This window comes from Ictidomys tridecemlineatus, chromosome X (genome assembly GCF_052094955.1).
Source record: "Ictidomys tridecemlineatus isolate mIctTri1 chromosome X, mIctTri1.hap1, whole genome shotgun sequence".
NCBI lineage: Eukaryota > Metazoa > Chordata > Mammalia > Rodentia > Sciuridae > Ictidomys > Ictidomys tridecemlineatus.
The window spans coordinates 97,729,796-97,746,448 of NC_135493.1; the positions used below are offsets into that span (position 1 = coordinate 97,729,796).

At 33.4% G+C, this 16,653-nt stretch overlaps 1 protein-coding gene across 1 annotated transcript in view; it reads right to left on the reverse strand.

The window, feature by feature from the left end:
- Positions 1–16,653, reverse strand: part of Cfap47 (cilia and flagella associated protein 47) — a 408,435-nt gene that overhangs the window by 299,710 nt on the left and 92,072 nt on the right. The window contains exons 24-26 of the mRNA XM_021725557.3: positions 14,389–14,548; positions 9,724–9,919; positions 7,031–7,240 (exon numbers count right to left, since the gene is read on the reverse strand). Of these exons, the coding sequence (XP_021581232.3) occupies positions 7,031–7,240; positions 9,724–9,919; positions 14,389–14,548 (566 nt within the window). The remainder of the gene's footprint in view (positions 1–7,030; positions 7,241–9,723; positions 9,920–14,388; positions 14,549–16,653) is intronic.

Sequence of the window (16,653 nt, forward strand, 5' to 3'; positions counted from 1 at the left end):
CAATGTATTTGTTAGCCTCCTCAACAAATGGTTGAAGAAAACTGGAAATCCATTTGCAGCAAAGTGAAATTAAACCCCTCTCCCTCACCATGAAAAAAAATTCAACCCAAAGTGGATCAAGGACCTGGGAATTAGACCAGAGACCCCACACCTAATAGAAGAAAAAGTAAGCCCAAATAAATCATGTCAAATTAGGCCCCATCTTCCTTACAAGACTCAAAGCACAAAAAATAAAAACAAGAATCAATAAATGGGATGGATTCAAATTGAAAAGCTTCTCAGCAAAAGAAACAATCAATGAGGTGAAGAGAGAGCCTACATTTTGAGAGCAAAGTTTTGCCACACTCACACGTCAGATAGCACACTAAACTCCAGTGTATATAAAGAACTCAAAAAACTTAACATCAAAAAAACAAACAACCCAATCAATAAGTAGGTCAAGGAGCTGAATAGACACTCCTCAGAAGAAGAAGTACAATCAATCAACAAATATATAAAAACATGTTCACCATCTTTAGTAATTAGAGGAATGCAAATCAAAACTACTCTAAGATTTCATCTCACACCAGTCAGAATAGAAGTTATCAACAGCAAGAGTAAGTGTTGGCAAGGATGTGGGGGAAAAGACACACTCACACATTGCTGATGGGACTGAAAATTGGTACAACCAATCTGAAAAGCAGTATGGAGATTCCTTAGAATACTTAGAATGGAAGCACCATTTGACTCAGCTATCCCATTCCTTGATCTCTACACTAAAGATTTAAAAACAGCATACTACAGTATCACAGCCACTTCAATATTTACAGCAGCACAATTCACAATTGATAATTGTGAAAGCAAACTAGATTCCCCCTTCAGTAGATGAATAGATAAAGAAACTGTGGTTCATATACACAATGGAATATTAGTTAGCATTAAAAGAGAATAAAATTATGGCATTTGCAGGTAAATGGATGTAGTTGGGGAATATTCTGCTAAGCAAAGTAAGCCAATCCCCAAAAAACAAAGGCTTAATGTTCTCTCAGATAAGTGGATGCTGATCCATAATGGGGGGTAGGCATGGGGAGAATAGACGAACTCTGATTAGGCAAAGGGGTGGGAGAAGGCATGGGGGTAGGAAAGATAGTGGAATAAGATGAACATCATTACCCTAGGTACATGTATGACTGCACATGTGGTGTGACTCTATATCGTGTAAAACCAGAGAAGTGAAAAGTTGTGCTCCATTTGCATCTAATGAATCAAAATGCATTCTGCTATCATGTATAACTAATTAGAATAAAAAAATAAACTTAAAAAAAAGATTCACACTATAAAAAATGGTGCTTAGAACACCTCAGAGTTCATTCTTCATTTTTAATTATGAACCCTCAATATGTGTTTGCTATTTGTTCCATGAGGAATTCTAACTCAGGTTAAACTTTTAGTTACCTGAAATGTGTATTTGGAATCAACTCTTGATTCTATAAAACACCCTAGGTTGGAGGTTAATAATGGGAAATATTAAGTTTCCTTTGGTATTTTTAGGATTCCTATGAAATTAATCATTTAAAACTTAACTTTCATTCTTGTCAAGGTCTAGCTAAACTGGCAGTCAGGCTATGAATTTATTAAGCAAAAACAAGTGGCACTACTTCATTCTGATAATGACACATTTCTACCGGATATAATGCTTCATCTCAGCATAAAGTGGAAACCATGATGCAAAATAGGGAATTTCAACATTCTGGCACTGCTTAAAGTCATCTGAACTCTGTGTGGATTCCAAGAACAGAGATATTTTCAAAGCCAAGAATAAACAACAATTCTGAAATGCAATATAAATGATTTGGAGATTATCCAAAGAAATCTTCATCCCCATGACAATGAATTCCTGCCCTTGCCCCTTCCTCCCTGCCTGTGCAAATCTCTTTGTCTTAGGAAGATAATATTTTGCCTCAGAATAGACTCAATTACTTTCTTAATAGAAGAATGGCCATATATCTATAGTAGCTACTGAGATTATTCTGGAAAACCACAATACTGATTCTAAAATTAATGCTGATTCTAAAAACATTACTCAGTTATTGCTTAAGTGTTTAGATTTTTCTAAACACTTTATAAGCATGTTCTCATTCAGTTCTCACAATAACCATCTACTGAAATTAATACACCCCCTGGTATGCTTCCTCTATTTAATGCATGGAGTTATCCCTTCCTCTTTATCATTAAGTTGGGTATGGTGGTGCAGGTTTGTAGCCTCTCAACTACTCAGGAGGCTTAGGTAGAAGGACTACTTGAGTCCAGGAGATTGAGACCAGCCTGGATAACATAGTGAGACCCGCTATTCAAAACAAAATGATTCAAAAACTCTTTTTCTCATTAGAATAATTTCTTTTCTTTGAGAAATTAGGACATTATTTATCAATTTTTGTTTCTTTCATTTCAAATGAAGGTCTTTGAGGACAGGAGTTTATTGTTACCTTAGTGTCAAAAGAAAACTAGATATATAAGGGCTGGGGTTGTGGCTCAGTGGCAAAGCACTTGCCTCTCATGCATGAAGCACTGGGTTCAATCCTTAGCACCACATAAAAATAAATAAATCAAATAAAAATGTACTGTCAATCTATAACTAAAAATATATTTTTTTAAAAAAGAAACAAAACTAGATATATACTTATCATTCAGTAAAGATCAAATGGATAAATAAAAAAGTAAGAAAAAATCAACTTGATAAGAATCTTTTTCATAAATAAAGGGAATAAGATACACCAGGAGTAGGAATACAAGCTTTGTTGTTGTTTGTTTTGTTTATTTGGGTGGTAGGAAAAAACTGGCTCATGTTATCATCTTTCAAAAGTGATAGCTACTATATGCTGTCACCAGCTCAGAATCATGCAATGGCTCTTCATTTTCATCCAGGGTAAAAGCCTGAAAGACCCTACATAGTCTGTGCTGGAGCATTCATTACCTCTCCACCCCTTTCTCCTACATTCCTCCCACATCCTTTGCTTATTCCACTTAGTACCACACAGGCCTTTATGTAACCACCCAGAAGATCAATCACCAACCATTCCTTCCCCCCGAGAGGATATTCCCAGCTTTCTTCCTAACCCCACCTTCTTCTTCAAATCCTTTTTCAGATCTCATGCCAGAATTAAAGATAGGTAGTTAGTAGCTAGGTAAATCAGGTCTAATATCTAGTCTAATAAAGAAAATGGAGTCTGACCAATGGTACAGAATAGAGGACACAGAGACCAATCCACAAAATTACAACTATCTTATATTTGACAAAGGTGCTAAAAGCATGCAATGGAGAAAGGATAGCATCTTCAACAAATGGTGCTGGGAAAACTGGAAATCCATACACAACAAAATGAATCTGAATCCCTTTCTCTCACCATGCACAAAAGTTAACTCAAAATGGATCAAGGAGCTTGATATCAAAACAGAGACTCTGCAAGAAAAAATTGGCTATAATCTACATATTGTGGGGTCAGGCTCCAAATTCCTTAATAGGACACCCATAGCACAAGAGTTAACAAGAATCAACAAATGGGACTTACAAAACTAAAAAGTTTTTTCTCAGCAAGAGAAACAATAAGAGAGGTAAATAGGGAGCCTACTTCCTGGGAACAAATTTTTACTCCTCACGCTTCAGATAGAGCCCTAATATCCAGAGTATACAAAGAACTCAAAAAATTAAACAATAAGATAACAAATAACCCAATCAACAAATGGGCCAAGGACCTGAACAGACACTTCTCAGAGGAGGACATACAATCAATCAACAAGTACATGAAAATATGTTCACCATCTCTAGCAGTCAGAGAAATGCAAATCAAAACCACCCTAAGATACCATCTCACTCCAGTAAGAATGGAAGCCATTATGAAGTCAAACAACAATAAGTGCTGGCGAGGATGTGGGGAAAAGGGTACACTTGTACACTGCTGGTGGGACTGCAAATTGGTGCGGCCAATTTGGAAAGCAGTATGGAGATTCCTGGGAAAGCTGGGAATGGAACCACCATTTGACCCAGCTGTTCCCCTTCTCGGACTATTCCCCAAAGACCTTAAAAAAGAGTATTATAGGGATACAGCTACATCGATGTTCATAGCAGCACAATTCACAATAGCTAGACTGTGGAACCAACCTAGATGCCCTTCAATAGATGAATGGATAAAAAAAAAAAATGTGGCATTTATACACAATGGAGTATTACTCAGCAATAAAAAATGACAAAATCATGGCATTTGCAGGGAATGGATGGCACTAGAGCAAATTATGCTAAGTGAAGCTAGACAATCCCTAAAAAACAAATGCCAAATGTCTTCTTTGATATAATGAGGGCAACTAAGAACAGAGCAGGGAGGAAGAGCATGAGAAAAAGATTAACTTTAAACAGAGACATGAGGTGGGAGGGAAAGGGAGAGAAAAGGGAAATTGCATGGAAATGGAAGGAGACCCTCATTATTATACAAAATTACATATAAGAGGTTGAGAGGGGAATGGGAAAATAAACAAGGAGAGAAATGAATTACAGTAGATAGGGTAGAGAGAGAAGATGGGAGGGGAAGGGAGGGGGGATAGTAGAGGATAGGAAAGGTAGCAGAATACAAAAGTTACTAATATGGCATTATGTAAAAACGTGGATGTGTAACCGATGTGATTCTGCAATCTGCATTTGGGGTAAAATTGGGAGTTCATAACCCACTTGAATCAAATGTATGAAATATGATATGTCAAGAGCTTTGTAATGTTTTGAACAACTAATAATAATATTTTAAAAAGGAAAAATATATCTTCTAAAAAAAAAAAAAAAAGAAAGAAAAGAAAATGGAGTCTGGTCTGAGCCTGGGAAACCAGAACAAAACCTGGGATATTGAAATGTTAATGTCCCCAAGGCCAGGGCCCATCCCAAAGAATTGTTAATTGTTAATGAAGTAGCTCCCAGCAAAACTGGGATGTGCAAATCAAATCACCCTAGGGCCTTCCAGCTCAAATCCCTCCCCCACAGCCCCACCAGTCTTCCACCTTTTGTCCTTCCTACCAGCATCCCCCAGCAGTGCCAGGTAGAGGGAGATAAGCAAAATAAAGGACAGGAAGGCAGGAAGACAAAAGAAGGCCTCAGATATAAAGGGGAGAAAACCTCCCCTTCCAGATTCCACCTTTCAGGTCCCCTTCTTCCTGGCCTCCCCCCCCCCCCCCCCCCCCGCCCCTTTTCTGCCATCCTTTAATAAAGTCTGTTACTTTCCACTCTACACTTGCCCAGGTATGCTTCTCTGGTATTATACTTCAGCATATGGGAAAGCAAGGACTCATCAAGGTCATAGGCCGTATCCATATTACAATCCATTTGCTTCCTCCTTGCAACTTTTTCTTCCTTGTGCTCTTTTTATTTCTCCTATAGATTCTATTAATTACCACATACTAGAAAATTTATATTGTATTGTGCTTTCATGTGTTCATTGTCTATCATTTGTTTCCCTCTCTAGACTCTAAGCTCCATAACCAGAGATCATCTGATCCCTGATATAGTCTCCAGTGCTTTGAACAGTGTGTGGTACATGAAAGACATTCAGTGTATGTTTGTTGAATGAATAAGTGAATAAATGTCTCGATATTTATCCAAAATGTCCAGTTGCTAATTAATAAAAGTAAAAAGAAGGGCTGGGAATATATAACTCAGTTGGTAGAGTGCTTGCCTTGCATACACATGGCCCTGGGTTCAATTCCCAGCACCACAAAAAAAAAAAAAAGGAAAAAGAAGGAAAGTCAAGATGAAAAAGGCTAATTTGTGAGGACAAAAAAATAAAAATAAAAAATAATAAGTTGACCTAGCATAGAGCTTGATTTTCATAGCAGCAATGAGAGGAATTATATTTTATCACTGCATTTATGTCTTGGCTCACTCAAAAACTATTTCTACCAGCACTTAAAGATATTTTACAAATAGGCACAAAACTCTACATAAATCCATAAACTTATAAAATAATATGTATTTTGTTTAATAAACATGCTTTGAGTATTGTAGAAAATAATGAAATATTTGATTTTTACAAGAAATGCATGTTTTCAATTTGAAATTTTACTTTAACAGCACTTTAACAGCTGTTTTGTTACTGAATTTCAGTGTGTTGTATTTATTTGATGTCCTTCACAAAGTATTAATTTAAAATATTTGAGTTTTGTGGTATTTTATGTGTATCCATACATAATAAACTTATTTTTAAATAAGACATCTAAAGAGTTGCTGGTAGAAGTTGTAACATTTTTTTAATGAATGCATAAATATTCCTTTGATTTATGCTATTACCATAGAGACAATTTATGAGTTTTTGACTAGTAAATTTATATATCAATAAAAATAAATGAATAATATTCCTGCCCTTATTGAGTAGACCTTAATAACTATCATTACTATTTGTCAAACATGGAATTTTAATTTTGTGTACAGGGTGGGGGAGAAAAAGACAGAAACACAGAAAAGAGCAGGATGGAAAGAAAAGAAATATCTTATTTATTCTTTAGAAAGTCTATATATGACATATGATAGTGCTAATCTCAAAAGAATATGTCCATAGTAAACATTTCTATATGATTCTACTCTTACCCTTCAGCATCATCTCTGAGCCTGTTTTAAGAGAATCCATCAAACCGAAGCACCAAAAACACCATCAAAACAAGAGGTTACTTTATCTGCCGTACCTCGTGCATTATTTTACTACTTACAATAGAGTTATCCATATCACCATCCCATTTTACAGAAGAGGACACTAAGTAGTCCAGAAGTAAGGTTAACAAATCCAGAATTTGACCCTAGGCAGCCTAACTCCAGAGTAAATGCCAGTAAACCAATACTCTTCTGTTTCTTATGAGACCAAATGTTTATGTGGAACTTAAAAAAAAAAAAAAAAAAAAAACACTTTAAGCTCAAAGCCATTATATTAAATTGCCCCCCTTCTAACATTTTATAATGATATAGAATATAAAACTATTATTCTTCACTGTTAAGTATAAAAGTATCTACATTTAAATATCTTACCAGTTATCTCCATCATCATAGAAAAGAATGTTGGTGAAAAATGACACTGGTTTAGATGATTTGAAACTGAGGTGGCAAAACAGCTCATTATTAATTCCATTGTTGGATCCTGTGATGATTCTGCCTTTTCGAAACATCACAGAAAGAGGGTGAATCTCATCATTATCAAGAAGCCTTACTGAAGGAATCTGGAAATTTAGAGTTGAACTTCTGTTTAAAATGAAAAAGAAAAAAAATTAGCTCAAAATACCAGCAAGGAATTTGACTTAAATATGTTTTGCTTTGTTTTTTAAATCATCCCAAAAATTGAAATGACAAATATTTATATTATATACTTTACTGATATGTAGCATTTTGATTGTTATGTATTTGTATAATTCAATATGGTTTCTTCATTGACTCCCTATAGAAGTTTGTTTTAGCATTTCCTTACTTATGGGGGATCTTTATCTTCATTTGCTTTTAATTTATTATACTTAGTATCAGAGAACATAGCCTATAAAATGTTAAGTCTACAATTTTTGAGGCTTACCCTATAACTATAGAATCATACCCTGTCAATTTTTATAAATAGTCCATGTTTGACATAGAAAAATGTATACTATCTAGTTGTAAAGTTTAGTACTTTATACATGGTAAAATAATGAAGCTTGTTAAGTGTCTTGTTCAAATATTTTGCTTCTAGACCCATCAATATTTGAGATATGGTTTGAAATATCCTACAATGATTAAGGTCTATTTAACTTTCACTATTATTTAAACTCAGGGTTTATTTAGACTATTTTAATTATGCATACAATTTTAGAATTCTGATTGCTTCTATGTGAACTGTAACTTTTATAATTCATTAGTGACTTTGATTATATTAAAAATGTGCTTATTAAAGTTCTTTGCATGTGAAATTAATACTGCTTCCCAGATTTATTTTGGTTATGACCTTATATTTTTCCCTCATTTCCCTATAGTATTTCTCAACTAAGGGTGGTTTTACTCCCCTTGGGGACGCAAAGCAATGGGTTGAGATTTTTTTTGCCACAATGCGGGAAAGATGCTATGGAGAAGAGACTAGACATGTTGCTAAGCATTCTATAATGCACAGGATAGGGTTCCTTAAAATTAAAAAAGAATTATCCTCCTTAAATGTCAATAGTTCTGAGGGTGAGAAATTCTGGCTTTATTTTTTTTTCTTTGTCCCTCTGCTTCATCTATACCTCTTTTAATAAGCAGTTGGGTATTTTTCTAATATACTTGAACATTATCCTTTACTCAGAGTAGTTCATTTACATTTTATTACAGTTTCTCTATTTAGAGATGTTCTACAATTTTTGGTTTAATTTTCTCCTGCTGTTTTTATTATTCTTTTTTCTCCCTTTCATTTTTAAAGTTAACTGAGGTATTGTTCATTAGTTTGTTTCTGTACTGTTTTGTTAGCTATGTACACTCTTAGTATTAGCAGATGCCCTTAAAATATTTTCCTGAAAACTTATTAAATTTCTAAAAGCTTTGTTGGATTAGTTTTCAAACCAATTAATAATTGGAATATTGGAATTTCAGATAATTCCAATACCTAGATTGCTTAGGGATCTAAACCTCATGCTGGTTATTTCTGCTGACTGTAACTTATGGTGTTAGCTATATTGGAAATTTGACCTTTTTGTAAATCCAACAGACTGAATTGTACCACACTGTCTAAATGTGACAGGCAGAAATCTGAGATAATCCCCAAGAGGCCTTCACCTTGGTGTACAAATTTTGTGTAAATTGTACCCCTTGAATGGGTATGTGACTTTTAAATACAATAGGATATCACTTCTGAGATTAGGTAATATTATATGGCAATAGCAAAGGAAATTTCCAGGTGTAATTAAGGTTCCTAATGATTGACTTTTAGTAAAGCTGACTTAATCAGGTACAATCTTAAAAGGTTTGCAGGTCAGAAACAGAGAAGTCTGATAGATGTCAGACTTTTGTCCTTGGATGAGTTAGCTAGTATGCTGTGAGTAATGGCCACATGGCTAGAACTTTAGGTTGAAATTGGAGAGCTGAGTGTCTCCAGTTAAAAAAGGGCACACTAGTCTTAAAAGTACAAGGAAATTAATTCTGCCAACAACCTGATAGCTCAGAGCAAGACTAGATGAGACTGATGCTTTGGCCAACAGCTTGATTTCTGCTGATTGAGACACTGAATAGAGGAGTCAGCTAAGCCAACCTGGACTCCTAAACTCACAGATAGTGGGAGATAATAAATCCATATTGTGTGAGATATCAGGTGTTTGGATTTTTAAATATATTTATTTTGTTTATTTATTTTTATGTGGTGCTGAGGATCAAACCCAGTGCCTCACATGTGTGAGGTAAGTTCTCTGCTACTAAGCCATAACCCCAGCCCTTCAGGTATTTGTTTTTAAGGCACTAAGTTTGTAGTAATTTGTCACAAAGGAACATAAAACTAATTTACTGGAACTTCAAGCTTGTTATTCCACAAAGAGACATTAAAAATTTTTACAAGAAAATATAATGAGTGTTATAGATAACTATAAAGGATTATTTTGTGTTTTTAAATATGAAAACACAAATATTTTAAAACTTCTTTTCAACTATAAAAACAAGTGAAACATTACATGTATCTCTTATATAACAGATGCAAATAAAATAGCACATAAAGATCTGATAAATTCACATTAAGAATTTACCTGAAATAGTTCTGGGGTAAAATGTTGATATCCATCCCAGTTGTTACATCCAAAGGAACAGGAGTAAAAAATATAAATGGTGGATCAAACAATAATTTTGGTGATTGTATCTCTCCAGTCAGACATAATACTCTGTAGCAAACTGGATTGTCATTTAAATACATAGGAATATTAACTGTGTATTTTATACACTCACCTAATTTTAAAAAAAAATTAAAATTGCATTAGATTTGGTCACAAGCAAAAAAAAAATTAAATATTGCTAAAACTTACTAAACATTAAAACATACTATGATGTATAGCTCAATGAAGCCAACCAGATTGCCCAGAAACTAGATTTTTCCTGAAGAATTTAATGCCTAATGACATATTATTGAAAGAAAAATATTTTAAAGTGTACCTTGTCTAGAAATGGAGGAATCTCCTTAAAGTAACTTTTCTCTATTTGGGGGGAAATAAATATACCTAGAGGAAGTACTGCAACAGGACTTCCTTTTAAAATTGTTTTCTCACTTTACTAAAACTACCCATCCCTTTACAATATGCAGGATGAAGATGAGGTCAGACTGCCATAGGAACCTAAGGCACTACTGAGAACAGGATGTGCTGAGATCAAAAGAATGTGCCTTCTCTCAGAGATTTAAGATAGGGAGATGCTCCATAGTAGATTGGCGAATTTCACCTATTAGGGAAAGACAAGAAACTCCCCTGTGGCAATTTAATTGAAGGAGAGGCAGTTTGCATTTGAGAACCTGGCTCAAGATAGGAAAATGCAGGTTAGTTCCTGAGGATAGATTCTTTCACAGAAAGTGATCAAGGTCCTTTCACACCTGAATTGCCTATGATGATAGTGTCTCATAGAGAGAAAAAAAAATGTATCTGGTGATTGAGAATTCAAGCTTATTACAACCTAAAATTGGGTCACCAGTGTGGCCTTGCAGGATTGGGGCCATTAAGGGTATTGCCAGAGCAAAGGATGAGAATATAATGTATGATGCAGGACCATGTTCAAAAGTGAAATTGTTTGCCAGAAACAGAAGCAATGAAGTCACTAAAATCATCAGACCCACTATTTCTCTGTATACTGGATGACTTTACTTAATCAAATAAGACCATTATTTGATCAGTCTATGATCCTCAGAAAAACAGTGATGTCTGGAGATACAAGGGGAAGATGAATAAGAAAATAATGGGTTTCATACTAATAGTGACAAATGAGTATTAGAAACACTGAGAAAAGTAAAAGGCTATATTTGTATCTTCAGAAGATAAAATGAGTTATATTGGACTATATGTATTTAAATATTACAACTCTGTAGGGAAAAGTTGATTTATTGTAATGAATTTAATGTTGCAAATTTTTTAAAAAATATTTCCATTGGTGCTTTATAATTATACATATTAGTGGGGTTCATTGTTACATATTCATATATGCACATAATTTAATTTGTTCTAATTCATTCCTCAATACTTCCACTTCCATCCATGCCTGTGCCACCTTGATCCCCTTCTTCTAATCTTTTGGACTTCCTTCTATTTATTTATGTCTATATTTTTATAAGTACATTATAATTATACATATAATGGGATTCACTGTGGTATATTCACACATGCACATAGCATAATGTGGTCGATTTTATTACCCAGTTCTTCCTCTTTTCCTTTCTTCCTCCCTCCTTCTCCCCTACTTCTCTACTGATCACCCTTCTATTTTTGTGAGATAAAAAAATGTTCAACATAATTAATGTTGTTTAATTATTTTGAAGAGAGAAAAAATCAAGTTAATAAATTTCAGAGTCAGGCAAAGCTTCGAGATTTACTGAATTCTGGATTTTGACAAGGCTATATTGAAATATTATGGATTTCATTTTCTAATGAAAAGACAATGGCTGAATGGATCTAAAATTTTCTATAAGAGACTCACTTCACCTTTAAGAGTATACACAGAGAATGACAGTAAAATAACAACAATAACAAAAATTTCACATAAATGGAACCAAAAGAGAGCAGAGATGGCTATACTCATAACAGACAAATTGTACACCAAGTCAAAAACTCTAAAATAAGATAAAGTCACTACATTAGTAGTGGGATGAATTCATCAATAAGATATAATAACTAAAAATATAGAAACACCCAATATCAGAGCACCTAAATATATAAGCAAATAGTAATATATGTGAAGAGAGAGGCAGATTGCAATGTAATAATTGTGTGGAGAAACTTGACTTCAATATTTCATTTTCAGAATGCAATGATCATCCAGACAGAAGATCAATAAGGAAATACTGGGCTAGAACTAAACTTTAGACTAAATGGACCTAATAGCCTATGTGGAATATTTCATCAAATAATAAAAATACATGTCCTTTTCAAGTATACATGGAACATTCTTCAGAATATGTTAGACCACAAAATAAGTCTTAACAAATTTAGATAGATTGAAATCATCTCAAATGTTCTTTTCAACTAAAATGGTATAAAACTAAAAGTCAACAAAAGGAAGAATTTTGAAAAGTCCTAATATGTAGAAATTAAATCACATGCTTCAAAACAACCAATGGGTCCAAGATGAAAAAAAAAGGGGGGGGGGAAGTAAAAAGAAATCTTGAGATGAATTAGAATGGAAATAGAATATATGAAAACTTAAGTAACAGAGCAAAATCAGTTCTAAGAATGAAGTTTATATCAATAAATATGCCAAGAAAGAATAAGTATCTCAAGTTAACAATCTACTGTTACAATTCAAGGAACTAGATAAAGAAGAAAAATCTAAGCCCAAAATTAGAAAATGGAAAGAACTAATGTTTCAGAGCAAAAATAAATGAAACAAAGAAGGAAAACAATACAAGAGATCAATGAATCTAAGAGTTGGGTTTTTTTTAATATGATGCACAAAATTGAAAGACTAATCTAGACTATGTAATTTAACTAGACTAATAAAAAAAGAGAAGATTCAAATAAGTAAATCAGAAATGAAAGAGGAGCTAGTACATTAATACTATGGACGTACAAAGAGTCATCAGATCTTACTATGAACAATTATTGTCAATAAATTGAAAAACCTAGAATAAATGAATCAATTCCTAGAAACCAGGCCTTTCAAGACTGAATCATGCAGAAACAGAAAATCTGAACAGACCAAAAATAAATAAGGAGATTGAGTCAATAAATAAATTTTTCACTAAAGAAAAGCCCAGAACCTAATAGATTCACTGCTAAATTCTACCAAATATTTAAAGAACATACAAATCCTTCTCAAGATCATCTAAAATAATTGAAGACAAGGGAATACTTTCAAATGCATTTTATGAGACAAGCATTGCTCTGATTCCAAGGTCAGTCAAAGAAACCACAAGTAAACAAGTAAAGAAAACTACAGGTGAATCTGCCTGATAAACAGATACAAAAGTCTTCAGCAAAACACTAGCAAACTGAATGCAACAGCACATTAAAAGGATCATACATTATTACCGAGCAGGATTTTTCCTTGTGATGCAAGCAATATTTCAACATATAAAAATAAAAATATGTGATACATCATGTTAACACAATGATAAAAAATGTGGAATCATCTCAATGATTGCAGAAACAACATTTGACAAAATTCAACATTGACTGATTTTAAAAAAACAAATTAGGTATTAAAGGGATGTATCACTGGGCATGGTGACACACACCTGTAATTCCAGTGACTCAGAAGGTTGAGACAGCAGGATCACAAGTTCAAGGCTAGCCTCAGGAACTTAGTAAGGCTCCAAGCAATTTAGTAAGACCCTGTTTCAAAAGGCAGGATGCAGCTCAGGCAAAGCATCCCCAGGTTCAAGCCCCAGTACTGCTCCCTTCCAAAAAAGGAAGGTATTTAACAAAAGAAAGACCAAATATGGCAAATCTATAGCTCCTCATATACTAAACTGCATAATTGAAGGATTTAGTATGGAGATTCCTCAGAAAACTTGGAATGGAACCACCATTTGACCTAGCTATCCCATTCCTCAGTTTACATACAAAGGACTGAAAATCAGCATACTACAGTGATGCAGCCACAATGCTTATAGCAGCTCAATTCACAATAGCTAAACTGTGGAAGCAACCTAGATGCGCTTCAATAGATGAACAGATAAAGAAAATGTGGTATATATACACAATGAACTATTACTCTGCCCTAAAGAGGAACGAAATTACAACATTTGCAGGTTTGCTTGAATCTAGAGGACATTGTTTTAGGTGAAATATTTTATGATTTTGGTCATACAGAATCTAGAAAGTAATATTCAGAGAAGCAGAGGAGAAGATGATGCTCATCAGGGGCTTGCAGGTAGAGAAAATGGGGAGATAACGATCAAAGGGTTTAAACTTTCAATTATAAAATTAACAGATTTGGGGGATTTAATATACAGCATGGGTAATGGTGGCAGTGTCAATCTGTGGTAATAATTTTACAATATATATCAAATCATTTTGTTGTATACCTTGAATGTATATAATGTTTGTCAATTAAGTATCTTAAAAGACAGAAATGAGATAAAAATTACATTAGTATTGGTTATTCAAATAACAAAGAACATACAGTAGATAATCTAAACTTTTTGCAACTGTATTAAATACTTAACATGTGAATAATAAATTGAAATTGTATCAAAAATATAGGAGAAAAGTACTTACTTGGACAGAAAGTTATGGTAACATTACACTTTTCATCTGGTTGCAGATGACCAGTCAGTATACTAAACTCAAATGTGCCATTTTTGAAAGGTTTATCATTATCACTAAAATCCAAAGTCCATTGTACATCTTGTTTTGAGATATTATGTAAGAGAAGATCCTGCTCACACATACACAAAAAGTTTTTGGACAAAAATAATAATATGCATTATAAAATTTATTTCTATTATGATATCAAATGATGGGACTATGCACAAAGTAAAATGATTAAAAATTCTAATCATAGATAAAATGTTTTCAGTGATGTTAGGCAAAGTGTATGAAAATTAGTTCAGAGTGTATTTTAACAACTATGAAAAGAACACAAAAGATACAGACAGAAATAAAATATATGGAAAAGGTAAAAAACAACTATGCTAGCTAGCAACAAGAAAATCAACAAAAATCCTCATTTACTGATTGTGAGAATGCAAAATGGTACTGCCAGTTTGGAAGACAGCTGGGCCATTTCTTGTGATGTTAACCATACAACTACCATAAAAATCCTTTAATCCCAAGTATAAATATTTACATAAGTGACTTGAAAACTTATGTGTATACAAAAAAACTATGTGAACGTTCACAATAACTTTGTGCATAATCACCAAACACTGGAAGAAAAAAATAGAACCAGATTTCCTTCAATTAATGAGTAGATAAGTAAACTGTAATATATTCACAAATGAAAAAAATTCAGTGATAAAAAGGTAAACTATTAATTCATATGAAATGTGATAGATATTCAATAAACTTTTATAAGTGAAAAGTGTCAGAGCCAAATAACTACATATTTTATAATTAAATTTATCTGTCATTGTATTGAGTGTGTGTGTATGCACATGCACGTGTGCTTGAAAATGAGATAGTACACATACAAATTTTTCCTGGCTTTATTTGCTTAAAAAGCCTATTATCTGTCACAGATGAGAAGCAACCAGCACATTTAATAACCAGATGTTGGTTTCTAAATATAATTCTACCACGAAAGGTTCTGGGGTGTCTTGGAGAAAATGTTGTTTGTAGAACTGAAGTAAAAGATGAGCCTGGAACATCTGGTAGTGACAGTAATTAAGAAAATGCTTAAAAATTACGATGATGGGAGCATGTCAAAGGGCTGACCTAAAAAAATACCTAATGGCCAAAGCTGGAAAAGTTTTTAGCAACAAAATAAATGACATCATATTGGAGTATAACTAAAAGTATAAAGTAAATGCTATAGGTGAACTCATACTGATATGCTTAGTAATTAATTAAATAAAAGGGAGAGAGAATATTCTTTCTTACAGAAAAACTACAAATAGTATATGCTGGGGCTGGGGTTGTTGCTCAGTGGTAGAGCACTTGCCTAGCACATGCGAGGCCCTGGATTCAATTCTCAGAACCATATTAAAAATAAATAAATAAAGGTATTTTGTCCTACAACTAAAAAATATTTTTTTTCAAAAAACAAATAGTGTATGATAATGCTCCTTTTCAAAACCCTCTATTCTGTGTGGACTAAAACTGATCACTCACTTCCATCATTTCCATAGTACAGAGTATGAAAAGGGAAAAATACTAACTTTACAGTGGAGAAACCCAGAAGATATCACTAGTGATGAGTCCTTTTGGTATCATGAACTTCTTTCATATGAATTATAAAAAGTACATTTCACCTTTGTGACATTCCCCCAAACCAATGGAAAATAATGAACTCAGTATAGTCCAGTGAAAACAGCAGACACACATGAAGGACCTTCTGAAAAAACTGTTAGATAAATTTAAAAATTCTCAAGGTTATAAAAATTTATCAAGATTGAGAGCCTGTTGCATATCAGAGGACACTAAATGGAATGTGGTATCCTGGTTTAAACTCTTGAAAAAGTAAAAGTAATCAATTCCAGACAGACTATTCTTTAGTTAATAACATCATACTAACATTAATTTCTTAGTATGGGAAATGCTTTAGGGAAAAAGAGTGAAGGGTATATACAAATTCTGTACTGTCTTTGTAACATTTTAGTAAGTATGGGAGTTATGGGCATGACTTTCATGTACACTTATCTTTTCAATGCAACATACCATCAAACTAAAACTATCAACCAGTTTTTAAAATTAATTTTAGTTTTTAAAAATTTGAAAAGTACAAAATAATCCATACAACTGTTACTACAACAAAATATCATTCTTCTTTCTAAAGAATGATTGATTCAAAATATATAAGATAAAATTAACACATTTTAATAC